Source organism: Enhydra lutris, unplaced genomic scaffold (genome assembly GCF_002288905.1).
Source record: "Enhydra lutris kenyoni isolate GAN:26980312 unplaced genomic scaffold, ASM228890v2 scaffoldscaffold27, whole genome shotgun sequence".
NCBI classification, from domain to species: Eukaryota; Metazoa; Chordata; class Mammalia; order Carnivora; family Mustelidae; genus Enhydra; species Enhydra lutris.
The window spans coordinates 13,647,679-13,674,728 of record NW_019154111.1 but is presented as its reverse complement, the minus strand read 5'-3'; the positions used below and the strand labels follow the sequence as shown (position 1 = coordinate 13,674,728).

The window sequence follows — 27,050 nt, the reverse complement described above, 5'->3', positions numbered from 1 at the left end:
TCCCCACCCCCCAGCTGCCTGCTTCCACCTATATAGAAGGCAGGTGATGAGGAGAGATGATCATTGTTAACATCTATAGTTGCAGAAATTCACCATTATTTTTAAATCTTCAGTAATATTTAAAAACATTTTATTTAATAGAGTTTTCCCTTTTTCTTAAGAATGTTGACAGAATATTTTTTCTTATGTGTGTATTCTCCTTCTGCCATCCAAAGGAGTCTTAAGTGTACTTAAGTTTCTTTTTTTTTTTTTTTTTAAGATTTTATTTATTTATTTGACAGACAGAGATCACAAGTAGGCAGAGAGGCAGGCAGAGAGAGAGAGAGGAGGAAACAGGCTCCCTGCCGAGCAGAGAGCCCGATGGGGGGCTCGATCCCAGGACCCTGGGATCATGACCTGAGCCGAAGGCAGAGGCTTTAACCCACTGAGCCACCCAGGCGCCCCTTAAGTGTACTTAATTTTCATTTATGTTTCCTTCAAATGAGGTTTATTTGTTTTGAGGTGGTGGCCCTTAATACTCAAAAGTTTTCATCCTTGGCATATTTGCTTCAGAAATGAACTAGAGCAGTTCCTCATCCTTCCTTAGATCACAGGCCAACCCCTTTAAGAGTCTAAGGAAAGCAAAGGACTACCTCAGAAAAGTACACGTATGAATATATATAAAATTTTGCATGCTAAAAATTTCAGGAATATTATGCATCTTCCTGGAGCTTACTTACTTGGGTTCATTAAAACAAAACAAAAAACCCAAAGGATTTGCTTTTTGATTCTTGAAATGTAGAGGCATGTGTTACTTCTTAGAAATAACATGAGGTCCACTAAGTGTCGATCCTGAAATAAATGCTTATTTGGTGGCATCATAACTACATCTTTAGGGTCCTTCAGTGTCACAGGAGAAAAACACCATTAGCTTTATAAATTTGCACAGGTTTTAAAAGACCAGAGTTTAAAGCTTAGTGCCTAAAATAGGATATACCCACTTACACTGTACTTTTACAGCTGCCTACAGGCTGGATGGCCAGCAAAATAAGAATGGCGTGCGTGTGTTTGTGTGTGTGTATATACACACACACACACACATATTTATATATATTTATATATTTAAGATTTTACTTATTTGAGAGAGAGAGTAAGAGAGAGCATGATAGGGGAGAAGGTCAGAGGGAGAAGCAGACTCCCTGTGGAGCTGGAAGCCCGATGCAGGACTCAATCCCAAGACTCCAGGATCATGACCTGAGCCAAAGGCAGTGGCCCAACCAACTGATCCACCCAAGCGCCTGGCTTTTATATTTTTAAATGGTTATTAAAATATAGAGATATGTGATGAACCATATGTGGCTGACAAAATAAGAAACATTTACTATCTAACCCTTTCCAGAAAAAGTTTGCCAACCTCTGGGTTAAAGCATTTGAGATACGTCTGTGGGAATAGAGTGGAGTTCAGCCAACTTCATTAACAGACGTCCATCTTGAGCAGTCATATGCCTCTTTATCTGAATGATCCTTCTCTTTAGGCCATTTATAATAGTTTAAAATTTTCATTTGAGAATGGGAGGCATTCTGATACCTTACCCTTTTCTTAATGGTACAGTGGCATTATTGGTAGTCAGTAATACCATTTGGATATAAACTGGATTCCTTTGTAGATAATGCAGAAGTGTATAGTGAGTGTACTGGTATAACTTAATGTGTTAATATTTTTTTTTAACTCTCCAGGGTTGAAGTTGCAAAAAAAAAAAAAAAAATTTTTTTTTGTCTTATGCCCATGTAGATAGAGGAGGGTATTTAAGAGATAGCTTCTTACTGCTTTACCTTTTCTATTAACATTTTAGAGCAAAAGCTAGATTACACATTCTCTGAAGAAAAATTACAGAGTTTAAGGACTAGATGGTTAAGGCTAACAACATACCAATATCAAGATGAATCTCTTTTCATAGTGTCAGTAGTACTCTGTGATTTTAATCATTTTCCAATATTCATGAAATGAATGCAGAGTGGGAAAAGACATTATTTGCTACCAAGTGGCAGTCTTTTTCAATCCTGCAAATAGTAGGGCATAGGAGTATGCCAAGATTTCAGATCTCTTGGATGTTTTGAAGTTCCCATTCCAAACTGGGCCACTTAATTGGGTGACACTACATAGGTTGTCTGCGCCTCTATAAATGAGTGGTTGCATCCTTAGAGGCTTATATGTCATGCACATATTTCAAAATTCTTAATTAAACTTGAGATGGCAAGCCTGGAAGAAAACCTCATGAAGGGTGAAGTATATTGATTCTTTAGCTTTGTAGTTTTGCCTTATCATCTGTATCCTCACCCTCTCAGCTTATTAACATTCTCCTAAGCTCATGTATGTTGGGGCAGACTTTCTTATCACATCCTTTCCTCGGAGTTCTCTGTCTTTGTGGTTATATGTGAAAGTTCAACATAATGTATAATGAGCTGCTAGTTGTTTTTTAAAATAAACATGCATCTGTCTTTTTGTCTTTTTGTAACTTTGTGGACTTTTTTCCCCTCTGTTTTGGGATGTGTGTGTGTGTGTGTGTGTGTGTGTGTGTGTGTGTTGGGTTTTTGGCTTCTGTTTTTAAATCTTAACTTGAAGTAAAGTGATCCCAGAACTATCTTTGTATCTTTATATTTTTAACAAAAGTGTTAACCTTTTTTTAAAAAGCAACTGGATTTTTTAAAGTCTGGTTTAAATTTTTGAATTTTTAGAAAACCGTATCAGTGATTGTGATTATTTATCAAGAAATTGAGATTCTTCTAAAAGCAGTAAAGAAAAACATAAAGATTTGTGTGTTTTTTGATACAAAGAATGGAGAATGCAGATAGGAATGGATAGTCACTCCTGAGTTCTGACTGTTGGCTGTAACCTACCCCTAAAGGGATGAGACTAGGTTTGCTTTTGGATGGAAGTGCACCAGCCGTGGACTGTGCTTGCCTTATCTGGAAAGTTCATTTCAGACCAGTGACAGGTCACTTAATGAGAAAGACTTTCAGTTGCCTGTCTGGAAGGTTTTTTTGGAGACTTTTTTTTATGTCCATGCTTTAGCCCTGGGCAACACCTCTGGTTACAGCACACACCTGGCTTAAGTCTAGAGGGAGCCTTGTGTCCTTTTAACCTCTTGCTGGATTTCTCTGCATTTTCTACAGAAAGATTGTAAGTAAAATAGATGGCGACAAGGACGGGTTTGTCACTGTGGATGAACTCAAAGACTGGATTAAATTTGCACAAAAGCGCTGGATTTACGAGGATGTAGAGCGACAATGGAAGGGGCATGACCTCAATGAGGACGGCCTCGTTTCCTGGGAGGAGTATAAAAATGCCACCTACGGCTACGTTTTAGGTAGGTCCCTGCTATCTGGGGGAAAAAGCCTTATGGAGCTGGCATCTTGAAACGTAACTGTTTTGTCTTGTAGAATGATTGTAGATAAAATAGACGTGGATAAAGATGGGTTTGTGACGGAGGGGGAGCTGAAATCCTGGATTAAGCACGCCCAGAAGAAATACATATATGACAATGTTGAAAACCAATGGCACGAGTTTGATATGAATCAAGACGGCTTAATCTCCTGGGATGAGTACAGAAACGTGACTTATGGCACTTACCTGGGTAAGGGGCAAGATGTCAGCCTGATAGAGACCATGGTCTTGAGTCAAAGAAACAAATGGGTCACAAAGTGAAGGAAAGTGCTTATTTTAAATAGTCCAATGCTGAACTGATTTCCCTTTATTTTATTAACTTTCAATGTGTATATTAAGTATTTAATTTTGGTTTTCTAAGGTCTGGCATCTTCTGTATCTTTAGCATTCCAGATAATATTATTTTACCAAATTTTCTTTCTGTGATTCCCTCAGAGACCATTTTTGGAGTAGATCTCGTCTAAAAGGCTGCATTGTTTCAATAATGCAAAAGCAAGAGACTTTGAGATGTCTCTTGACATAGTCACACTAAAGTATTGGACCTGATGGGTGTTATATGCAACTGATAAATCACTAATTTCTACCCCTGAAAGTAATAATACACTATATATTAATAAATTGAATTTAAATAATATATAAACATATAATATTTATAATATATATGATATATATAACATATATAAAATGTAAATATAAATACTTTTTTTTAAAGTATTGGACCTGAAATTCAAACCAAATTAGATTCCTTTGTAACTCGTGGGAATAGAAAAATTACTGTCTTTCCTTAATAAAATAAATATCAAATATAATAGCTTTCCTTGATAAAATTTAACTCCTTTATTTTAGTATGTCTGCCAACCAAAGTTTAGAAATGAAATTTCCCATTTGTTTTCTCTGGCACATGAGTTTATCAGCCTGCTATGCAAATGCTTCAAGGCAAATAAATGTGACTTTGATTGCTTTCTGTTGATTTGGTAGCTTATGTGCTTGGGCCACCTGTTAGTAATTTTCTTTTTCTTATTATTTGCCTGTTGCTGAATGCTAGGTGGCAATCTTACTGAGTTGATGACTTAGGATGTTTTTGTTAGTGAGAGTCCTGTACTTGGTTACAATTTGAGATAAGAATGTATAAATGTTACTTCTTGCATTTTTATCCTGGAAGTTAGGCAGATTTCTGGGTTAAAGCAGGCATTCTCCACCACTGATTAACAAGCAGTGAGTGTATAATAAGTCTGTTTCCCCCGCTGGATAGCCAGCTGTCTGTGTTAGTTACAGGACTGCATGTATTTCTAGTGAAGAAACTTATTCTGTGTTGGGCTTGTTCTCATTCCTAAGACTAAAGTGGCAATCTCTCTTCATGCTTGACACTTAGCCAAGAACCAAACATATCCTTCACCCAATTAAGAACATGTGTATTAAAAGTCAGTGCAGATGGAGAGGCACCCCGTGCTTCTTGCTTTCTGGCTGAAAGCCAACACCCTCCTGAGTTATTTGGACTTACAAAAATAGAGTGAAGGGTAGGCTATTGGTGATCTAAACAAAATGGTGTGTTGATAAATCTCCATTCAGACCTACGTAGGCACTCACTTGCTATCCAGAATGAATCTTAAACTCTTTGTATGATTATGTGCGTAGAAATCTGCTGAGAGCTCTGTTGCTCGATAGGTCAAATGATTCAGTGTAATGGGTGTCTCTGCTGAGACTGCGGATGGAAGCACTCCCGAGAGAAGCTGTATCTTTGTAAGGCATCTTTCCCTCAAGGCATGTGGGTGGTTAGTGCCGGGGTAATGAGGCGACTTGCAGAAGTGTTGAGGGGCTTTTTGTGAGTATATTCTTGATTCAGTTTTTGAGTTCAGGCATAAATCATCGTAGCTTTTAATTAAATTCTGTCTTAATGAATCTGCTTTCCACAAAAGGAAGGTTAACTCTGTCTCTGCCATAAGTAAAAATTTAAAAATACCAAGATCCATTCTGGCTGTGCCAAAACTAGATCAAGAGCCTGCCCCAAATGATACTGGCTGGATAGCACAGAAAACGTACTTGGAATAGATCTGGCACTCCAGGCAATGACAGCAAACACAGGAGTTTAGTTATTAAAAGTCAAGTTTTTATCTTCCTTCTTCATCTTTCTGTATATCCATGATTGCAGTCACCACGTTTTACCCTAAGCAGAGAAGAGGGCTCTTTGTTAAGAATCTAGTCTTAATGTATAAGTTGTCTTCTATTACCTTTTTTTTTAAGGTTTTGTTTTTTTGACAGAGACCGCAAGGGAGGGAACACAAGCAGGGGGAGTGGGAGGGAAGCAGGCTTCTTGCTGAGCAGGGAGCCCGATGTAGGGCTCGATCCCAGGACCCTGGGGTCAAACCACCCAGGCACCTCTTCTATTCTTATTTTTGTTACGTAGTTAGGACTGAAACTTTATTTGTTTAGAAGAGATGACTTAGTATCTTTAAAGAGTTGTATATTTTCCTTTAATTCTCCATCTTCAACCGTTACAGTTGTGACTATCAGAGATACTCATGATTCAATAAGCCATCTTACTGAATTTTGACACTTGACAAAGAATGAAGCTTCGAACTGCCCAACTCTCAAAGTATAGCAGTAGTTTGTTTTTGTTTTCTAAACTGTGCTTAATGTATGGAAGGATTGAACGACAATATCAGCAATCAGCAGTGTGATGTTAATTATTAAAGGGGTCCTGTGGGTTTTTTCATAAAACTAGTGTATCTTTTTTTATTTGATCAGTATGTTGTAGCAAAGATTGTTTCTTAGGTTTAATGTGATGTCTTTTACATTTCATAATATCTTCACATGTTTCCTTTTGGTCCACACAGCAGATTGAAAGGGGTTTTTTGCTTGTTTGTTTTGTTTTTCCTACAGATAACTCCTTAACATTTTTTTCAGCTTAAACTGAATTTCATTCTTCTAGATTCTTATATAGAGTCTAAATAACTACTGCTTCTGTAGTTCAGCAAACAGATGTTTAGGTCCAGCTTCAATTTGGTTGTAATCTAATGTTTATTTTTTGTTATGGCTTTATTGAGGTATAATTGACAAATAATACACTGCACATAATTAAAATGCAAAGTTGATGAGTTTTGCCATAGGTATATACTAACGGACCCATCACTACAATCAAGATAAATGAATATAGCCATCACCCAAAAAGTTTCGTCATGTCCCTTTATAGTCCTCCCTATCCCTGGGTAACCCCTGACCTATTTTCTATAACTCTGGATTAGTTTTGCATTCTATAATCTTACAGAAATGGGGAGGGGGGTGTTGGCAAGCGGCAAGCAGTACTTATAACTCATGGTAGATCTCTGAGTTGGCTGAAAAAACTAAAGTGTGACCTTTCAGAGGATAATATTCTGTTGACTTGAATCAAAGTGGCCTTAATACAAGATAGGAGGTCTTTGATATCTAGCTTCTCAGTGGGAACCTAGTGTTCAATAAAAATAGCAATAGCTAAAACTTACTGAGAGCCAACTATAAGCTAGGCACTTAGATTTATTCGCTCATACACACCTCCTAATAGTCCTGAGCAGCAGGCACTGCTATCATCATTTTACAGATGAGTAGATTGAAGCACAATTTAGTTACTTGCCCAGTCACACAGCTAGGAGGTGGTAGAGTTTAGGATTGAAACCGAAATAGTATGACTTTAGAACTACCACTGTCTCTCAGATATAACCAGAAAGCTTGAACCTTCTAGTAGCCTTGACACCAAAAGTAGCAAAGTGTCACATAATAGGTTACATAGCCAAGGAGCCAGGGTTCCATTGGAATGGCAAACATTTACATTCAATTTGCACCTGACTTTGACTACCAAAACTGAATGCTTTCACACTGTTACAGTTTTACCTGTGTAGTTGGGTTATTTCTTCATTGCTTGATTTATCTTTCTTGTAAATTGATTTCCTCAGTCCACACATTTTCATGTTTTGTGGCAGTGTTATGATTTGACCTAAACGTCTTGTTTTGTAGATGATCCAGACCCTGATGATGGATTTAACTATAAACAGATGATGGTTAGAGATGAGCGGAGATTTAAAATGGCAGATAAGGATGGAGACCTCATTGCCACAAAGGAAGAATTCACAGCTTTCCTGCACCCTGAGGAGTATGACTACATGAAAGATATAGTAGTACAGGTTGGTGGAGAGCAGTGATTCTCAACGGAAACCCAGTTCCTCTTTTTGTTGCTTATACTGTTTTTCCTCTTTATTCTTTACTCTGTATCTGGAAGAATGACTTGCTTTTATTTTTAAGCAAGCTCTAAGCCCCAGTGTCAGGCTTGAACTCACGAACCTGAGATCAAGAATCACATGCAATACTGACTGAGTCAGCCAGGCGCTCAAGAAAATCCTGGGGGTTTTTTTGGTTTTGCTTTATTTTTTTTTTTTTAATAACACATAATGTATTATGTATTACTCCTGTACCCCAGGAGTACAGGTCTGTGAATTGCCAGGTTTACACACTTCATAGCATATACCTTCCCGAATGTCCATAACCCCACCACCCTCTCCCTACCCCCTTCCCCCCGGCAACCAAAAATCCTGTTTTTAAAAATGTCCCATAACCAGTGATGAGACACTAATAACAGTAATATTGAAGAATTCTCACAGAAGGCAGTTACCAATAAAACTACAGACTTTCTAGTTTTGTAAACATAAAATACAGACTATAGTTATAGACATACTGGTCGCATCTGTTAGGATGACTTCAGCATGACTCGGTCTATCCTGCATCATCATGGGCTTGGTGGGATAGGTCATTTTTTAAACGGTACCAGTGTTTTCCAAGAAAATTCATAGTTATTTTGGATTGAAGCATAAAAAATAAGTGATGTTTTACCATTTTTTAGCTGGGGAAAAGGCAGTTTCCTGTGTGTGTGTTTTTTGTTTTTTTAAGATTTTATTTATTTATTTGACGAGAGAGATATCACAAGTAGGCGGAGAGGCAGGCAGAGAGAGAGATAGAGGAGGAAGCAGGCTCCCTACTGAGCAGAGAGCCCGATTCAGGGCTCGATCCCAGGACCCTGGGATCATGACCCGAGCCAAAGGCAGAGGCTTTAACCCACTGAGCCACCCAGGCGCCCTCCTGTGGTTTAACCATACCCACACATAAACATATATGTGTGCGTTTGTGTGTTTTAATGAATGATAAGGTATTGCCTAAATCTCATCCAGATACTTACTTTGTCTCCTCTTCTGTCTAGGAAACAATGGAAGATATAGATAAGAATGCTGATGGTTTCATAGATCTTGAAGAGTATATTGGTAAGTCTGTTTCTACTGTTTTTCCTAGGAGAAGCTGAGAAGCTCTCTGGAAGTGCGTTAGCGCATAGAAATAATTTACCCCATGGGTCAACTCTTAGCGTGTCACTAAGGCCAGACGAGCATGAGGAATAGTGGGTTGTGATAAAGTATCTGAAGCAGCACTGTCCAGTCAAAATGTAAATGTGAGCCACATGTGTATTTCTACTTTTCTAATAGCCACATCAAAAAAAAGTTTCTTTAAAACATGATTATTTTCAATAATATATTTTATTTAACCTAATATTCTAAAATTCTAGACTTTCTATGTGTTATCAATATAAAGTTAGGATTTTTTTTTATTCTGTGTTCAAAAGCATATTTTACACTTGCAGGACATTTCAGTTCAGACCAGCCACATTTCAAGTTCATGATAGCCCCATGTGGCCAGCAGCTACCATATTGGATAGCAGTGATACAGTGCATCCCATATGCCTGTGGAATTGACAGTAAAGAGTTGCAGGGAGCCTAGGTTGACATTAGGAAACCCAAGAGAGGAAGATAGGGAATAGAATAAAAGAGATTGGTGGGGTGCCTGGGTGGCTCAGTGGGTTGGGCCTTTGCGTTCAGCTCAGGTCATGATCTCGGGGTCCTGGGATCGAGTCCTTCATCGGGCTCTCTGCTCAGCAGGGAGCCTGCTTCCTCCTCTCTCTCTCTGCCTACTTGTGATCTTTGTCTGTCAAATAAATAAAATCTTTAAAAAAAAAAAAAAAAGATCGGTGGGTAAATAAATGACCACGACTTGCTGATTTCTCTTAGATCCTTTCTTTGTTCCTTTTCATGATTTTCTGTTGTGTTTTCTGTCTAGGTCTTCTGTCTCCTTTTTTTTTCAAACCTGTCCCTTGAATTAAACAAGTTATTTCTTTTCTCAGATTTTTATCTAATTATACTTGCTATTTATATATAGGGTTATTTACTTAAATTACTCCCTGAATATTTACCCTTCTTTTCTTCAAAGACTCACTGATGTGTTTTGAGTTTTTTAGAAAAAGAGAGATGAGCAGTAGAAGATAGTTCTTTTTTTTTTTTTACCAAAATGATTATTTTTAATAGAGTTCATTAGCACAGTGGAAATAAATGTCTGGGTGCACTTACTGAGCCTGTTTCAAAGTTGACTATTTCTGCCTTTAAATGTTTAATTATTTTCTCTTTTGTTCTTGTCTTTTGCCATTTTATCACCATTGCTAAAACTGAGGAACTCATTTGACCCTCCAGAGGAGAGGAATTAAGGTTTATAACTGTTAAGTACCATCATTTATCAAGCACTGAGGTCAAATAAGGAGATACTTCTTTCTACATCTCTATCGTATAGGTCCAAGGGCAGAGGAATTGTATTTTGAAACTATTAAAACTATCAACTGTGTGTATGTATGTATGTATGTTACTTTCTTTTGTGAATGATCAACTAATGTAAACAGTTTTACACTGAGGAGGCAGGGAGACCTGAAAGTCTCCCAAGCAGTGTCTCCCAGTTCCTGGGGATTGTGCTAGTTTCTACCCTGTTGAGGAAAGAGATCATAAACCACATGGTCATTGTCTCTCATATTTAGCATTAATAAGAAGTCCCTGGAGTTATACTGTTGAGTATTTTTAGTCTTTAAATTTGTTATAGAGGCACCTGGGTGGCTCAGTTGGTTACGTGTCTACCTTGGGCTTGGGTTGTGATCCCCGAGTCCTGGGTTTGAACTCCATGTCAGATTCTTTGCTCAGCAGGAAGCTGCTTCCCCCTCTCCGCTCCGCCTGCTTGCTCACTCTGTCAAATAAGTAAATACAATTTTTTTAAAAAAATGAAAAATAAATTTGTTACAGAACATTGCAAACACATAAAATTAGAATAGTATAATGAACCCCTGTGTACCTGTGCCCAGCCCTAACAGCCATCAGCCCATGGCCAGTCCTTTTAAATCTTCAACTATTCCCCCCCCTTTTTTAAATTATTTTGAAGTAAATACCAGTCATCATCTCATCTCATCTGTAAGCATTGGGTTATGTATCTCTAAAATTTTTTTGACATAATCTCAAAAAAGTTTTTGAGATTATATTAAGGATTAAATCATTTTTAAATAGAAAATTCAATATTATTGTCATCTTATTTAGGTTTAAAATGTACTTAAATTATAGTTGTTTTTTTAAGATTATTTATTTATTTATTTGACAGAGAGAGAGATCACAAGTAGTCAGAGCAGCAGGCAGAGAGAGAGGAAGGGAAGCAGGCTCCCTGCTGAGCAGAGAGCCCAACTCAGGGCTCGATCCCAGGACCCTGGGATCATGACCTGAGCCGAAGGCAGAGGCTTTAACCCACTGAGCCACCTAGATGCCCCTGTATTTTTTTTTATAGTATTTAATATACTATTAATAGTATGTCTTTCAAAGAGTGCCTGGGGGCTCAAGCATCAAGACTCTTGATTTTGGCTCAGGTGATGATCTCAGGTCAGGGTCATGAAATTAGCACCTCATTAGGCTGTGCGCTCAGCGTGGAATCTGCTTGTCCCTCTCCCTCTGTTTGCTTGCTCTCTCAAATAAATAAAATCTCTGAAAAAAATAAAAATATATAAAAGTATTTTTTTTCATTCATTTGTTTATTCAAAAGTATGTCTTTTAAGTACACATTTATTCCCTCTCTAATTCAGAATTTCCTCATAGGTGTACTGTGAAAGTTCTTCTTGGCCCGCAGGAGAGCCAAGGTAGGGCGCTGGCCCAGCAGCTCATACAAATACATTTTCTGAATGTGCTGTAACATAGATAAAGAACTAGGAAGTCCTGCTTTGAGTTATTCCTTCTTTGTTTTTTTTTTGTTTTTTTTTTTTTTTAATATTTTATTTATTTATTTCACAGAGAGAGAGATCACAAGTAGGCAGAGAGGCAGGCAGAGAGAGAGGAGGAAGCAGACTCCCCGCCGAGCAGAGAGCCCGATGTGGGGCTTGATCCCAGGACCCTGGGATCATGACCTGAGCCGAAGGCAGAGGCTTAACCCACTGAGCCACCCAGATGCCCCTCCTTCTTTGTTTTAAAAAAAAAAAAAAAAATAGTAGGTCTACTCTTAGCCCTCAAATTCAGAAAGACAACAATACCAAATGACAATAATATAGTTTAGTAACGAGTTCATCCTTTATTCAAGGGAAAACAGTCCACGGATTGGGGAGTGCAGTGCCTAACAAGCAGTGGAGCACTTTTCCCAAGGGATTTTGGGCAAAAGTGAGTTTTATAAAGCATTAGAAGTAGTAACAGAAACAGGATAGGATTGGCTAGAAGGAGTGGTTCCACAGTGTAATGGTGAGCATTCTGGATTCTGATTGGCTAGAAGGCTAGGGATTTCCTTATAGGGCTGGCAGGTCCTGTTTTCTAGGGTCAGGTGAGCTGCAAGTGGAGTTGGAGAATTGTGATTGGCATATGTTAATTTCCTTGCAGGGTGGTGTTTCCCCTAAGCGCAGGCTAACTTGGGTTCAGATCGGTGGTGGTGTGGGCCGTGCTACTTGAGCAACCTCATTTTGTGGGTTTCAACGTATGAATTAGCTTTATCACAACTAAATAGCTACCTTTCCTTAGAACTGCTAGACATATATAAGGTGTGTTCCCATACCTTGTATGCAGTGCACATATACTTACTTCGATGTAGTAAACTCAGTAGTCTTCAGACTTCTTCACTCACATAATTCTGAAAGAATTTTGCCAAAGAGTATTCCCTTATACATTTTAAAGTTGGCATCTACAGTATTTAAGTAGAAGTTCGTATTTTTTTTAAAAGATTTTATTTATTTATTTGAGGGAGCAAGCGGGGGTGGGAGTACGGAGAGGCAGAGGGAGAAGCTGACTCCCTGCTGAGCAGGTAGACCGACTTTGGGCTCAGTCCCAGGACCCTGAGATCATGACCTGAGCCGAAGGCAGACACTTAACCAATTGAGCCACCCAGGCGCCCCTAAGTAGACATTTAAACAATTGTGAAGAATCTCTCTCTTGGCTGTAATACTGAATTTTAAAGTACCTTAACTCTTACATAAATCTAGTAAAATTCAAGTACCATAGCAACTTCTTACCTATAGTGTTCATATAAGTAATTTGAACAAACCAACTTTATTTGTTTATTTATTTATTTTAGTTGGGCGGTGGGGCTGGTGGGAGAAGGAGAGGGAGATAGAGAATCCTAAGCAGGCTTCATGCCCCACACAGAACCTGACTCAGGTCTTAATCCCACACCCCTGAGATCATGACCTGAGCCGAAATCAAGAGTCAGATGGTTCACCAACTGAGCTTTGCAGGTGCCCCTGAACAAACCAACTTCAGAAGATAATTAGGAAAGTCACATTTGGACTGAGTATTCAATAGTCCCCAAAAGTTGATTTTTTGAAATGTGATAATGGACATTATGGTGTATATATAGCCATCATTTTTAGAGATACATTTTTAAAAGTACTTAGTAATTGGTTATACACAGTTTGGGTTTCTAGCATACACTTCTCAAGTTTTCTTGAGAATTTAACATAGCACCTTTCTAAAAGCAATACATTTAGCTAGCTACCTTGGGTGGAAATGGAATGTAGGGAACAGCTATCTTTTAAAAGTTTATCTTTCCAGATGCTAGTCATTGCCCTTTATTTCTGCATTTCTTGAGGGCTAAGGATTCTCTTTGCACTCATATTACAATCAGCAACTAAAAACATTCTTCTTCTTCTTTTTTTTTTTTTTTTTTAATTCAGTTTAGTTAACATGTAGTGTATTACTAGTTTCAGGGGCAGAATTTAGTGATTCATCAGTTGCATATAACACCCAGTGCTCTTTGTGTCGAGTGCCATCGTAATACCCATCTCCCCATTATCCCATCTCCCACCCTCAGTTCCCTATAGTTAAGAGTCTCTTATGGTTTGCCTCCCTTTCTGTTTTTATCTTATTTTTCCTTCCCCTGCCCTATGTTCATCTGTTTTATATCTTAAATTCCACATATGAGTGAAATCATACGGTATTTGTCTTTCTCTGAGTTACTTTGCTTATTAGCGTAATACTCTCTAGTTCCATCCATGTTGTTGCAAATGGCAAGATTTCATTCTTTTTGCTGGCTGAGTAATATTCCAGTGTATGACTTTACCACATCTTACCCATTTATCTGTTGGTGGACATCTGGGCTCTTTCCATATTTTGGCTATTAAGTACATTAAGCAGTTGGAAATATTCTTGTTATAAGGTCATTGAGTAAGCCTGAGGAAAATGCCTTGCTTTCTCTGACCTAAAATACCTTTGTAATTGCCACTAGGTTCCAGACAGATGGATGAGGAAGAAGAGTTAAGCCAGATTACCATGTGGCAGTCTTGAGAAAAAGACAAACTTACCTTTTGCATTATGTACATGTGCGTGCAGGTGACATGTACAGCCATGATGGAAATGCTGATGAGCCAGAGTGGGTAAAGACAGAAAGAGAACAGTTTGTTGAGTTTCGAGATAAGAACCGTGATGGGAAGATGGACAAGGAAGAGACCAAAGACTGGATCCTCCCCTCAGACTATGATCATGCAGAGGCAGAAGCCAGGCACCTAGTCTATGAATCCGACCAGAACAAGGTAAGTCTGGCTAGGCCCAAACAACCTGGTAGCGATCGAATAGGGAATTGCCTAAAACATTCCTATTGAGGTACATAGAGCATGTAAGGTCTTAATTGGTCTAAGCCTGCTACAAATATTAAGTCGACAATTGAAAATTTACAGGGCAGTGCTAGCTAGGTGATCTCATTTTAGAAATCCCTTTGCTCAGTAGTGTTCACACCATCGGAGGCATTTGGCTTCAGGATGGAGCCTCTGTATATAGCCTGTATCCAGTGTGTGTCATCTGTTGTCTTCGGATCCCCAGGAAATTTTCTCTGCTTTTTTCCCTTTGTTATTTCCTTTGTGCTTTTACCTATTACAGGCTCATCTGCCTGCTCAGAGTTGGTCATTTCCTTCTTAAATACACTTTTTAAAATTAAGTTCTTTGTAGTAGGTTATAAATCAGCATTTATCTGGAGCTGGTTAAAAGTTTTCTTGATCATTTATCTGAGGCATTTGTTTCATAAAAAGAGCAGTAGTCTCACTAAGTCGTCACCTTTTCAGCAATTGAATGCTCTGCCTAGAGTAGGCTGAAAATCAATCTAAAGATGGAGGGGTTTGTATTCTGAACATTCTCCTGTCTAGGCCAGTCTTTGCTTTCAAATGCAGTGTCTTATCGTCTGAGCTGTTTTAAGGGACGGTCTGTTTTGAGTTCTTGCTGCAGTCACTTCAGTAGCCAGGTGCTGTGTCTTGAGATATGTGAGAAAAGAAAACTCTCAGGGTCATCCCTTGTGAATCCGGCCTAGATAATTTTTGAGCTGAGTGTCTGAGCCTCCGTTGGGGGTTGTGTCTGGAATCTGTTGCTGGCTAAGGCATAGCGGGGGTGAAGACTTCGTGCGGACGTTAGCAGATTTTATTGTTCCTGTTAGGCAATGACTGGATTCACTTTAAAGTATTTTCCCCAGTTCTTCCTGTCTCTTACCTATACATAGGAGATGGCCCACATTTTGCTTGATGCATTAAGTTACTGAGCTGTTATTTCCACCCTTCCACTTTTAACTTTCTTGATAAGAAAAATGTGTTAATTGCTATTTTCTTCCCTCTTTGTATGTTGTGGAGGGTTGGGGGTGACGGTTGAGTTCACATTATTTTAGTGGGAATTAGAATCTTAAATCCTGACTAACCCCGTTTTGTTTTATAGTGGTGTTTTATAGCGGTGTTGCTAAATTGGGAATGGGAAATCGTTTTTTCTCAATTTACTCTTCTCTCTAATTTCAGGACGGCAAGCTTACCAAGGAGGAGATTGTTGACAAGTATGATTTGTTTGTGGGCAGCCAGGCCACAGATTTTGGTGAGGCCTTAGTACGACATGATGAGTTCTGAGCTGCAGACAGAGGAATCCACATTTCTTCCAAAGTAATTTATTTTTACAGCCTCTGGTTTCACATGAAATTGTTTGCGCTACTGAGACTGTTATTACAAACTTTAAGACCTGAAAAGGTGTAATGAAAACCATCCCGTCCCCATTCCTCCTCCTCTTCGAGGTACTGGAGGGAACTGTGCTTCTGAGGAACAACTCTAATTAGTACACTTGTGTTTGTAGATTTACCCTTTGTATTATGTATAACATGGTGTGTTTATTTTTGTATCTGTTCTCTGGTTGGGAGTATGATATGAAGGATCAACATCCTCAACTCACGCTGTAGGCAAACGTTAGCCCTTCACTCTTTCTCAACCCTTGCCATATAATTTTTGTAATTCTGACTTAACTAATTTTTTAAGCCTGAGATCAATAAGAAATGTTTAGGAGAAAGAAAAGGGAAAAAATACACCCCACTATTTTATTTAGAGAGATGACACTTCATCTTGCCTGTTGAAAACTGTTTCCGTAAGTAGTAGGGGCTGCATATTCCATTCAGTTGCTCTCAGTCCAGGAATTGATTGTGGCATTATCTGGGCGAGGACCGATCCCTGTGCTGTCAGAAAGCTTGGCTCGACTTGATTTCGTTCAGTTTTTTTCTTCCCAGTAGGACTAGCTGTTTGCTAATTTTGCCAGGCACAGCTGTGGTGGGAAGAGTTAGGGCCAGTGTCTTGAAAATCAATCAAGTGAGTGTGATCTCTTTACAGAGCTATACATAGAAACAGCTGGAAAACTAAGGGAAAAATACAAGTGTTTTCAGGGCACACACTTTCTTTTGGGTGTGCATCTGTTGAAGTGCTCAAGACTTTCTTGCCTTTTGAATCACTGTGAGTGCCCCGTTCAGCTCCTATTTCCCCAGGTGTTCCTAGGAATTAATCTTGCTTTCACTACAGTTAAAATGTACTCCTTTCCAATTATGTCATTTCATTGAAAGTGCCTTTAATGAGAGGAATGATCACCAAATGAGGGTTTTCTTGAGAAACCCTGAGATGAAATAAAGAGTTTATTTGGGCCACCTTATATGACGCTTACAACCTCCCAATGTATTGGGGATTTTTTTTTTTCCCTTCTCTTCCCTTTCTCTTTCAGACAGTGGTTAAATAGCAGTATTAGTTAGGAGCTTGGTTGCAGTGTTCTTATCTTGTGGGCTGGTTTCCAAAAACCACATGCTGCTGAATTTACCAGGGATCCTCATACCTCAGAATGCTAACCACTTACTACCAGGCCTATTTCTGTGTCAGCTGAAGAGCTTGAACTCAGACTTAAAGATGAGAGGGCCTACTGAGAGGACTCTTTGGTTTGAGGACCGTAGCTCAACCTTCTTGCCTTTGACCCATGGCCCCCTCTCTGCGCTGCCCCCAAAAAAGTTTATCGTGGATCAGCAGGTTGCCAATCCTTGTCAAAGAGAGGGACGTTGTAGAAAGAGCTGAAGAAGCCGCCTTCTGTTCCCAACTCACCTTTACCCATAGTTTATGTAACACGAACTCTGTCTTTTTTGGTCCTTTTCTTAAAGATGGACCTCTTTTGAGAAGAATTATTGTATTCCAAACCTTTTTAGCCTCAGGTTACTAAGATAAATATATGTATATCTAACCTTTATTATTTCATATATCTTTCTGGATAATACATTCAGGTGGTGCTGGGTGATTATTATAATCTGAACCTAGGTGTATCCTTTGGTCTTCCATGATCATGTTGAAGTGGACTACTTGGCCTGGTTAAAAGCCAGACTGGAACGTAATTTGATCCTGGCCTTTGCATTGAGCTCTTGAGAGTGGATACACTCTTTTTAACCCCAGTATAGGGGAATGTAAATTCTCTGCTCTCCAGATTCCCCATTTTTATCATTCAGAAGATCAAAGATGATAACATCAACCCAGGATTAGAGAGGGCACATCATGAACGGTGCGGCAGGAGGGCCCTGCAGCTCACTAGGTACAGAGAACCCAGGCCTGATGTTAAAGTTACGCACTTAGAAAGCAAACCTTCATATGCTGAAATGGCAAGTTCTGGATACTGGGTGCTCAGCAGCAAGCATACTCTAACCTCTGATGACCCCGGATTATCTTTTTGGTTTCAGTCAAGCCTGAGGCTGGTGAACAGTAGCTACACACCCACATTGTGTGTTCTGTGAATGCTAGCTCTCTTAAATTTGGATACTGGTTATTTTTTATAGAGTGTAAACCAAGTTTTATATTCTATAATGCAAACAGGTACCTATCTGTTTCTAAATAAAACTGTTTACATTCATGGTGGGGTATGAGTATGTCCTTTATTCTCTTAAGAAATGGAATTCTTGCTTAGAAAGATGGGTGCTAAAAATTTCAAGAAAAGGAGGTCTAGAAGTTTTACCATGCTTCCTCCCCATCCCAGAGAAGTTCTGCCTTCTCCCAGATTAGCTATTCCTTTTTTATTTCTGAAATTTTCTAGCATCTTTCTCACTACAGCTGTAACCCTTCTTTCCCGTCTTTGCTTTCCTTGGGCCATATGACTGGAGAGGAGTCCAGCTGCTCATTACATAATTATCAGATACCAAACACAAGCCATTCCTGAATGTACACACAACATTTATCTTGACTTTTATTTCAACAAGGCTCTTTTTCAGGGGGTGCAGAGGGGAAGCATAAAGTATAAAGTAAAACAGTTTTTTGAACATTTTGGTATATAGTTTATAAATGATATTAAGAGGTACATAGACATTTTGAGAACATGAAGGGAATTAACTGTTAACTTTACTAAATAATGGAGTTTAAGACAGATGTATAAGTTTAGCCAAATTTGGTGGGAGGAGCTCGAATAATTCATGCTGGCTCGGGATCTTCTGGATATGGCTGTCCCTGCCAGAACTATTGGGTTATTGGCTGTGGTGGCATAAAGATGGTCTTTCAAACTCCTATTTTGGGCCTACTCAAGGTTTTGGTTTTTTCTTTATATCTCCCATTTCTAGGGTGTTTAAGTTTGTTCTAATTCCAAATGTATCATCTCCGAACAGATCCCCCAATAAGGAAAAAAAAAATCACAAAAAAGGAGATAATTTTTTAATTTTTTTAACATCTTAATTTTATTTTATATTTTTCAGCGTTCCAACATTGTTTATGCAGCACACCCAGTGCTCCATGCAATATGTGCCCTCCTTAATACCCACCCCCAGGCTCACCCATACCCACCCCCACCCCCCACCAAAACCCTCAGTTTATTTCTCAGAGTCTATAGTCTCTCATGCTTCATCTCCCCCTCTGGTTTATCCCAATTTCACTTTTCCTTTCCTTCTCCTAATGTCCTCCATGTTATTCTTTGTGCTCCACAAGTAAGTGAAACGTGTAATTGACTCTTTGCTCGACTTATTTCACTCAGCATAATCTCTTCCAGTCCTGTCCATGTTGATAAAAAGTTAAGTATTCATCCTTTCTGATGGAGGCATAATACTACATTGTATATAATGACCATATCTTCTTTATCCATTTGTCTGTTGAAGGCCATCTTGGCTTTTTCCACAGTTGACCATTGCTGCTATGAACATTGGGGTACAGATGGCCCTTCTTTTCACTACATCTGTATCTTTGGGGTAAATAACCAGTAGTGCAATTGCAAGGTCATAGAGTAGCTCTATTTTTAATTTCTGAAGAAATCACACTGTTTTCCAAAGTGGGTGCACCAACTGGCATTCCTACCAACCGTGTAAGAGGATTCCCCTTTCTCTACTTCCTCTCCAACACTTGTTATTTCCTGTCCTGTTAATTTTGGCCATTCCAGCTGGTGTAAGGTGGTATCTCAATGTGCTTTTGATTTGAATTTCCCTAGTGGCTTATCCATACACTGAAAAATCCATACTCCTTTATAGTGGCCTCATACTTAATCAGTTCTCCAAATGCTATGAATGATGCCACTTAGGAGTAGAAATTGAGGATTGTTGACATGGCCTTTGGAGTGACCTGAAGTAGACCCAGTTGGAACAATAGCTTTGTAGGTAGGAAAGGAGCAGTAGGAAAATGGAAAGTTGACTCCCTGAATTCCCATTATTCCCTTCCCATCTTACTCTGCATTTGTTAGTTTGGTTTTTGAGAGAGAGAGAAGAAATTTCTCTAAATGTAAAATCCTAATTGCTGCAGATAAGCCAGTATGGCTCCTTAGTTGGGGCCAACTTGACTGGGAGAGACAGAAGAGACTTCTGTTTTCTGGGAGCTGGACATTTCAGAATCATCTGTCATGGGCTTCCCACACACCATCTCCATGATGCAGGCTCGGAACTGGAAGGAAAGGGCAGAATTGGAGCTAGCCCCTTGTGACCAGTACAGAGGAAGTGACATCAAGAAATATGGGGGACAAAGAGATCTCTTTGTTTGTATTCCCAAAGCCTTGTGCAATGCCTTATACCCAGGATCTCCTCACATGGTTTGTTTTTTGTTTTTTTTCTTTTAAAGATTTAATTTATTAAAGAACGAGTGGAGGGAGGGGGACAGAGAGAGAGAAAAACACTCCATGCTGAGCATGAAGCCTGACACGGGGCTCTATCCCAGGACCAAGAGATCCTGACCTGAGCCAAAGGCAGACACTTACCTGAATGAGCCAGCAGGTGTCCTCTCAGGTGGTTTTGAATACAAATGCCTAATCCTTAGAGCTATTCCTGGGTCTACATTAATAATCCCTACATATTTTGGCTCAGAGGCTTCACTGTCAGGAAACCTCCAAGCAGCACTTGCCTCATCAAAATACTCAAAAGCAAGGCCAGAGTAGGCCTGCCCACCCACCCCACCATTATTAGGGGGTGCTCCCAATTGGAAGGAATTGCCAGTTTTGTTCCCATCCAGAAGTTTTGAATCCGTCTTTGTGGACTGAGGAAACAAAATAGCTATTAATTCTCAAAGCAGGGAGTTTGCCCCACAAGAGAAGAACTCTCTTAGATTCATCTAAGTTTGGGTTTTTATTAGCTCAGATACAGAATTTGGGATAGGAGGCCACTTGGTACCTTCAGGTGATAAGCTGTGTTAGAGATTTATAAATGTGTTGGATTCCTGTGCTTTTGCATACACTCTTGCAAGCTGGCAGTTGGAAGGGAAAGGATTTAGGGCTTCTGAAATGGAAGGAGTAGGAATTTAGGAGAATGATTAATCTATTAGTTTTTCAGAAAAACTCCTTTCGCTTCACATCCTGCCCCTCGGAGCAAACTGATTTTTATGGCTCAAGTTCTGTTTTCTCTGGATTCTATTACCTTGTCTCGGTAACCACACCCATCTCCCTGTGCTTACCAAGAGCTTCCCTTGTTCACCCCTCAGAACCTTTTGAGTGGAGTCTAAGGTGCTCTGAATCAAAAGTTGTTAGAAAAGAACCAGGTCTTACCAACGGGGTTTCATAGGAGTGTAAATAGAGAGCTTTACCTGCTTATTCATGAAGCAATAGATGATGGGATTGTAGACACAAGCACTCTTGGAGAAGAAGGCAGGAATGGTGACCAGCCGTAGGTCCACCCCGTGGTTCCGGTTGTTGATCAAGTACATGGCCATCGCAGCATAGGGCGTGTAACAGAAACAAAAGGACCCCACCATCACCACCACCATCCGGCTCACCTCCCGCTCGGCCTTCTGGGTTGAAGCAGACTCCTGTTGCTGGGCTGCAACCTGGGCAGAGCACAGAGAAATATCCTCTTCTCCCTGGCCCTTAACTCCCACATCTCCACCCTTTCCTACCAGGGGGGCATCCTCTCCAATGGCCGCTCTTCTGTCCCAGCTTCTGGCCTAGTGCCTCTTGCTCTCCTTTCCTGAGGAAGGCGGGTGGAGACGGCTCTCTGGTCTGTGACTTTGGAAGGAATCACACGAATCTCTTGCCACACATTTGAGCCCTACTCTTCCCACCATTCCATCATACTCCCTGCCCCCACTTCCTTCACTGCTTTTAGATACCCCCTCTACCTGGCTGTGGACGTTTCCAGATGTCTCCTGTTCTAAAGCCCTCACCCACTCTTCCGGCTCATTTGGAGCCCCCTGACCGCCCCCCTCCCGAACCTCACAAAAATCACTCACAGCTCGGAGGGCTCCCAGCAGCTGCGAGTAGGAGAAGCAGATGAGGGAGAGAGGCACAATGAAGCAGAAGATAAAGAGGAACCAGGTGTAGTACTCGCTGCGGTATTTGGTGCCCACGGTGTACCAGTCGGGGCCGCAGGAGCATTGCAGGCCCTCAGGGATGTACCTGCAAGGGACCAAGCACTCACCCACCGGACAAGCACTTACCCACTGCGGGGCTCACCACAAGAATGAGTGGAGTGGGAGCTGAGATTCTAGACTGTGCTCTCCACTTAGAGGATGCTCCAGGACTCCCTGCAGGGGCAGTTTCTGCCCTTACCAGCTGAGGCTATAGCAATTCCAACCGCAGGGTGAACGTTAGCACTTGCCTCCCACAGCCTCACCTACTCCACCAGCTCTTTAAAAGTGGAAGTTAGGGACGCCTGGGTGGCACAGTTAAGCATCTGACCCTTGGTTTTGGCTGGGTCTCAGAGTCATGAGACTGAGCCCCACATCGGGTGCCGCATTCAGGGCAGAGTCTGCTTAAGACTCCCTCTCCCTCTGCCCCTCCCCGACCCTCTCTCTAAAAGAAATAAATTTTAAAAAGGTCAAAGACTAAGGTCATACCCAACTCTTTCCACCCACACCAACCAGAACTCCTAGCTCATCACCATTGCCCTACACCCTCACCGGCTCCAGCCAAAGAAGGGTGGGATGGAGACGCCAATACCAATGGTCCAGGTAGCCAGGACCACCATCAGTGCGTGCTTGGAGCTGAAGCGGAAGTTGCCGAAGGGCTTACAGATGACCAGGTAGCGCTCAAAGGCCAGGAAGGCCAGTGACCAGCCTGTCACCAGACCTGTAGTGAAACGTGAGAGTAATTGGGGTAGACAGCCACACCCAGCCTGGCAGGCAGAGTGGCTTACAGACGGTGGAGCAAGAAGGGGTAAAGAAGGGATTGGACTGATGGTTGCTGTGGAGTTTGGGACTCCGTTAAACTTCTAGTCCCGGCTGCTTTGTACCCCAATGATAAAGAGCACCAAATTCCTTTTTCCCCGGGCTCCTCCTTTAGGGGCCCACTCTAACCCAACATTCTGGCCCCTGCTTCTAATCCTGAAGCAGTCCTTTGTTTCCCCCAAGTCTCCTTCCCTGGCAGTACCTGCTGTAGTGCCCAGGAAGGCCTCCAAAGCACAAATATGGTGCCCAAAGATGAAGTATCCGTGACAGCTGGCGATGAAGACGCTGGACACAGAGATGCAGTAGATGAAGCCCCCCAGGGACACATTGACCAGAATATAGTTGAGTGGCTGTCGCAATTTTTTGTAGCGGAGGGTGGCCACCAGCACCGTGGCATTGAGTGGTGTCCCTGCAAAGAAGACAAAGCCCATGAAGACTGCCTGGAGGCGGAAGGCCCAGACCGGGGCAATGTGGTACTGAGGCCCATCCCATGGCCCCACCAAGGAGATGTTCTTGAACAGATAAAACTCCTCCTCCCCTGACATCTTACTCAAGGGATGTCCCCCACCCTCTCTGATTCCTCTTATAGGTTACCGTCCCACCACCACATCCCCCACCTCCAAAGCCCCTTTCCGGCTCCCTGAATGATCAGTACTGACCCTAAGCCTCCTAAGGATGAAGTTTGAGATTAGAGATGTGCAAGCCCCCATGATAAACCTTTTGTGGACCCAAAGCCGATTGTGTGTTCTGGGGAGGATAAAAGACTGGACTCAGAATCGACAGGCAGTGCTGGGTGCTGGAATGAACAGGAGTGGGCTCACGGCAGCTGAGTGCTAAATGCGTGCTGACCCATATTTAGCGGAGATGTGTCCACTTCCTGTGTGTGTGTGTGTCCTTTCAATGGAACTATTGAAGGTCCGCCTTTCCGTTTGGCTTCTGGCATGACTATATCCCTATAAGTTTCTGCACCCTTCTGCTCCCTTGTGGAAGGTGCCCCCTGAGGGTGCCCCCTGAGACTACCCCTCCAGAGATCTTGGGCTCACAGCCAGCCTGGGAAGCAACCTTGGGCCACAGAAGGGCCAGGGAATGGGGAGCACCCGGGGTGGGAGCACCTCAGTGAAGGGCCTTCACAGATCAGTACAGGGGCAACAGGACAATGCTGCCGCTGTTTCTTAATGTGGAGTCTATGCAGGGAGGTTTTCTGCTCAGAAACCCCCACTCCCAGCCAGGCTGAGGTTGGTTGGCTCGCTGGCCCCCCACCTTGAACTCGCAGTGCCCAAGTCACCATCGTGTTGCCCTGTCTGGTCTCCAGTCCTGCCCAGCTCTCACAGCCTGACTCAAAACCTGGCCTGTGCAGCCTGCCCCAGCGAGGCCAGCTCTGCCCTTAGTCCTGTAAATGTGTCCCCTGCCCCACCTCAGCGGTCCCTGAGCCCAGAGATAAAAGCGATGCACTTTAAATACAGGTTTAAGGGGAAGTGAAAAGTGGCCCCTCTTGGCACCATTGTTTGTATCCCATGAATCCCCCCACAGGGAAAAATTATAAACAAAATATGAAAAACGACTCCTGGAAAGCACGATCAAGTACCCCAAGGCAGGGCAGCAAGGGAAAGGACCCAATCCTTGATTGAATGAAGGGAACCATCTACGTGCAAATGGATTATTTACTGAGGGCACTTCCCAGTCTAAAGGGGCAGGGGATGGCTGAAACTCCAGTGGAAAGTCCCAAACTTTTTCCCCTGAAGAGTCAGAGGACAGAGTCTGGGACTCCAGAGTAGCTGAAGATGGAAGGTGAGTCCCCTGGAAGGAAGGATGCCCCAGAAGAGGAAGCCTTCAATTCCGAACACAAACTCCCCTCCAATCCTAGGCTGCCTGCCTGCTGAGCTATGCAAGGAGAAATGTCCCAAGAGCCCAGCAAACGGTGGGAGCTGGGGCGTCTGAAAGCTGAGCAGAGGTTCGGGCTGCTATCCAGGGCCACAGAGAAAGAGTCTGAGTTCGATTCCTCCATGTTAGAGGAGCAGGGCAAACCCTTCTGGCTTTCCATCTGAAATTCCAAAAGGCCACACCTTAGGACTAACATCTATGTCCCTTGAATCCTGAGCTAGACATGGCCTCTCCTAGGTCCATCCTGAAATCTTTCCAAACAGTCCCTTCCCACCTTATGACACCCAACCTCAGATAGAGGGCCAAGGAGCCCAAGCTGGGAGCAACTCAGCCCTAGGTAAGATGGGGCTGGTGGGAGGGGTGGCAACAGCTCAGGCCAGATAGAGCCTTACCCAAGTATAGGGTCTTATTGGTACTGACGCAGGAGACAACAGACTTTCAGAGTCAGCGAAGCCATGGAGTAGAGAGCAGGAAGATTTTGAGGATGGGGCATGGGGTAAAGGTGGAGGGTAATGATACAAAAACAGGAGAAATTTTGAGTACACTTGACATACACAGTGCCCTTTTCGGGTTTAAAGTCACTTTATTAGTTTGGGAAAGTGATAATATACGAAGGCTTTACAGAAGATTATGTCAGAGAGATTTAGACCAGGATTTCTCCTCCTCCACACTAGTGATATGTTGGATCAGACAATTCTTTGCTGGGGGAGGACGTGCGGCCGTCTTGAGCATTGTAGGACGCTTAACAGCATTCCTGGTCACTACCCACCGGATGCCAATGGCACCAGCACCGCCTCAGCTGTGAGAACCAAAATGTTTCCAGACACAAATATCCCCTGAGAGGTAAAATCATCCCCTTTTGCCCCCTCACCTCCAGTTAGGAACCCCAGTTAAGAACCACTGACTTAGGGGCGCCTGGGTGGCTCAGTGGGTTAAGCCTCTGCCTTCGGCTCAGGTGCTGATCTCAGGATCCTGTGATGGAGCCCCACATCGGGCTCTCTGCTCAGCGGGAAGCCTGCTTCCCCCTCTATCTCTGCCTGCTACTCTGCCTACTTGTGATCTCTCACTCTCTCTGTCAAATGAATAAATAAAATCTTAAAAAAAAAAAAGAACCACTGACTTAGATTTAGACATATAAATGTCCTGAACCAAATGAAAGAAACAGTCAAGAGGGAATTTGTTTTCCCAGTCATTCTCATTGTCTAGAAAAGGGGAATTTTTATAAAGACATTTTTTTCATTTTATTTATTTTTTTTCAAAGATTCATTTATTTATTTGACAGAGAGAGATCACAAGTAGGCAGAGCAGCAGACAGAGAGAGAGGAGGAAGCAGGCTTCCCACCAAGCAGAGAGCCCGATGCAGGGCTCGATCCCAGGACCCTGAAACCATGACCTGAGCCGAAGGCAGAGGCTTTAACCCACTGAGCCACCCATGCACCCCGATTTTATTTATTTATTTTTAAAGATTTTATTTATTTGACAGAGAGAGAGAGAGAGCACAAGCAGGGAGAGCTGCTGGCAGAGGCAAAGGGAGAAGCAGGCTCCCCGCTGAGCAAGGAGTCCATGTGGGACTCAATCCCAGGACCCTGAGAGTATGACCTGAGCCGAAAGTATACACTTAACCGACTGAACCACCTAGGTGCCCCTATTTTTCCATTTTAGAGAGAGAGAAAGAGAGAGAGGAGCTGGGGAGGGGCAGAGGGAGAGAGAGAATCCCAACAAACTGTGCTCTGGGCACAGAGCCTGATGCAGGGCTAGAGCCCACCACCCTGAGATCATGACCGGAGGTAAAACCAAGAGTCGGATCCCCAACCGATAGAGCCGCCCAGGAGCCCCAAAAAGAGGATACATTTTGAATAGTTTCAGTGTTTTGGTTTTTCTTTTTTTCCCTATTCTCTTCAGGAGTTCACTCATTTATACTCCTACCTTTTCCAAAAATAATTTAAGGGAAGTTTGTGGGAATCTATGGAACACAACAGGAAGTCATGAATCAAGTGTAGAAGCAAAAAGAAGAGAACAACAGCGGGGAGTTCAAAAGTCAGGAATTAAATTGAAATATGACCACACGTTCATGCTTTCTAACTGCTAGAGTGGATTACAGGTATGTCCAGGACTGAATTCAGAAAGTACAAAGGAATATACAGTGAAAATCAGCTTATCTCGCAACGCAGTTCCCCTCTCCCAAGGCAACCAGTGTTGGTTTTCGCTGTGTTGTTGATACGTAGGAGGTGACAGTGAACTTGAGATGTTGTGTTGTGACAATGTTAAATCTGTTGAATACAGACCCATAAGGGTTCTCCAGACAAATGAGGAGATAAGAGAAAAGGTCTACATGCTGACATGGATATGAGGAATCATCAGAGGATTTTTGCCTGACCAAAAGCCACCCTCTCTTGGGAGGAAAGGGAAGAAGCTCTGATTTCTCTCCAGAGAATTCCGTCTATGGCTTGTTAAGCACAGACAATCAAGTCATTGAAGGCCCAAGGGCCCAGTGCCCACAGCAAGGCCACAGTAATTTTAGCCTGAGGGGAAAAGCGTATGGCA

At 41.9% G+C, this 27,050-nt stretch overlaps 2 protein-coding genes across 5 annotated transcripts in view; one reads left to right on the top strand and one right to left on the bottom strand.

Moving 5' to 3' along the window:
- Positions 1 to 17,659, top strand: part of LOC111151998 (calumenin) — a 30,258-nt gene extending 12,599 nt beyond the window's left edge. For 2 of the 4 annotated variants that reach the window (XM_022510252.1, XM_022510250.1), the window contains exons 3-7: positions 3,154 to 3,347; positions 7,412 to 7,578; positions 8,646 to 8,706; positions 14,092 to 14,291; positions 15,531 to 17,659. In XM_022510252.1, coding sequence (XP_022365960.1) covers positions 3,154 to 3,347; positions 7,412 to 7,578; positions 8,646 to 8,706; positions 14,092 to 14,291; positions 15,531 to 15,635 — 727 coding nt within the window. In that variant the 3' untranslated portion in view covers positions 15,636 to 17,659. Of the gene's footprint in view, positions 1 to 3,153; positions 3,348 to 3,420; positions 3,615 to 7,411; positions 7,579 to 8,645; positions 8,707 to 14,091; positions 14,292 to 15,530 lie in introns of all 4 variants that reach the window. The other 2 variants (XM_022510253.1, XM_022510251.1) reach the window with 1 other exon arrangement.
- Positions 17,660 to 19,519: 1,860 nt separating this feature from the next.
- Positions 19,520 to 23,173, bottom strand: LOC111152032 (opsin 1, short wave sensitive). Its single transcript, XM_022510307.1, has 5 exons — positions 22,828 to 23,173; positions 22,359 to 22,527; positions 21,690 to 21,855; positions 21,048 to 21,287; positions 19,520 to 19,919 (listed from the first exon to the last, which is right to left on the bottom strand). Exons 1-5 carry the CDS (start codon positions 23,168 to 23,170, stop codon positions 19,800 to 19,802), a joined length of 1,038 nt encoding a protein of 345 aa, XP_022366015.1. The 5' UTR covers positions 23,171 to 23,173; the 3' UTR covers positions 19,520 to 19,799.
- Positions 23,174 to 27,050: the final 3,877 nt, after the last annotated feature.

Excerpts from the sequence above, each read along its gene's own strand:
- LOC111152032 (XM_022510307.1), bottom strand. The coding sequence starts at position 23,170 with ATGTCAGGGGAGGAGGAGTTTTATCTGTTCAAGAACATCTCCTTGGTG. Across the intron at positions 21,856-22,358 it reads CCCTTCTTTGGCTGGAGCCG|GTACATCCCTGAGGGCCTGC; the intron begins GTGAGGGTGTAG and ends GGTCCCTTGCAG. Across the intron at positions 19,920-21,047 it reads ATTGCTTCATGAATAAGCAG|TTCCGAGCCTGCATCATGGA; the intron begins GTAAAGCTCTCT and ends CTTTCCTTCCAG.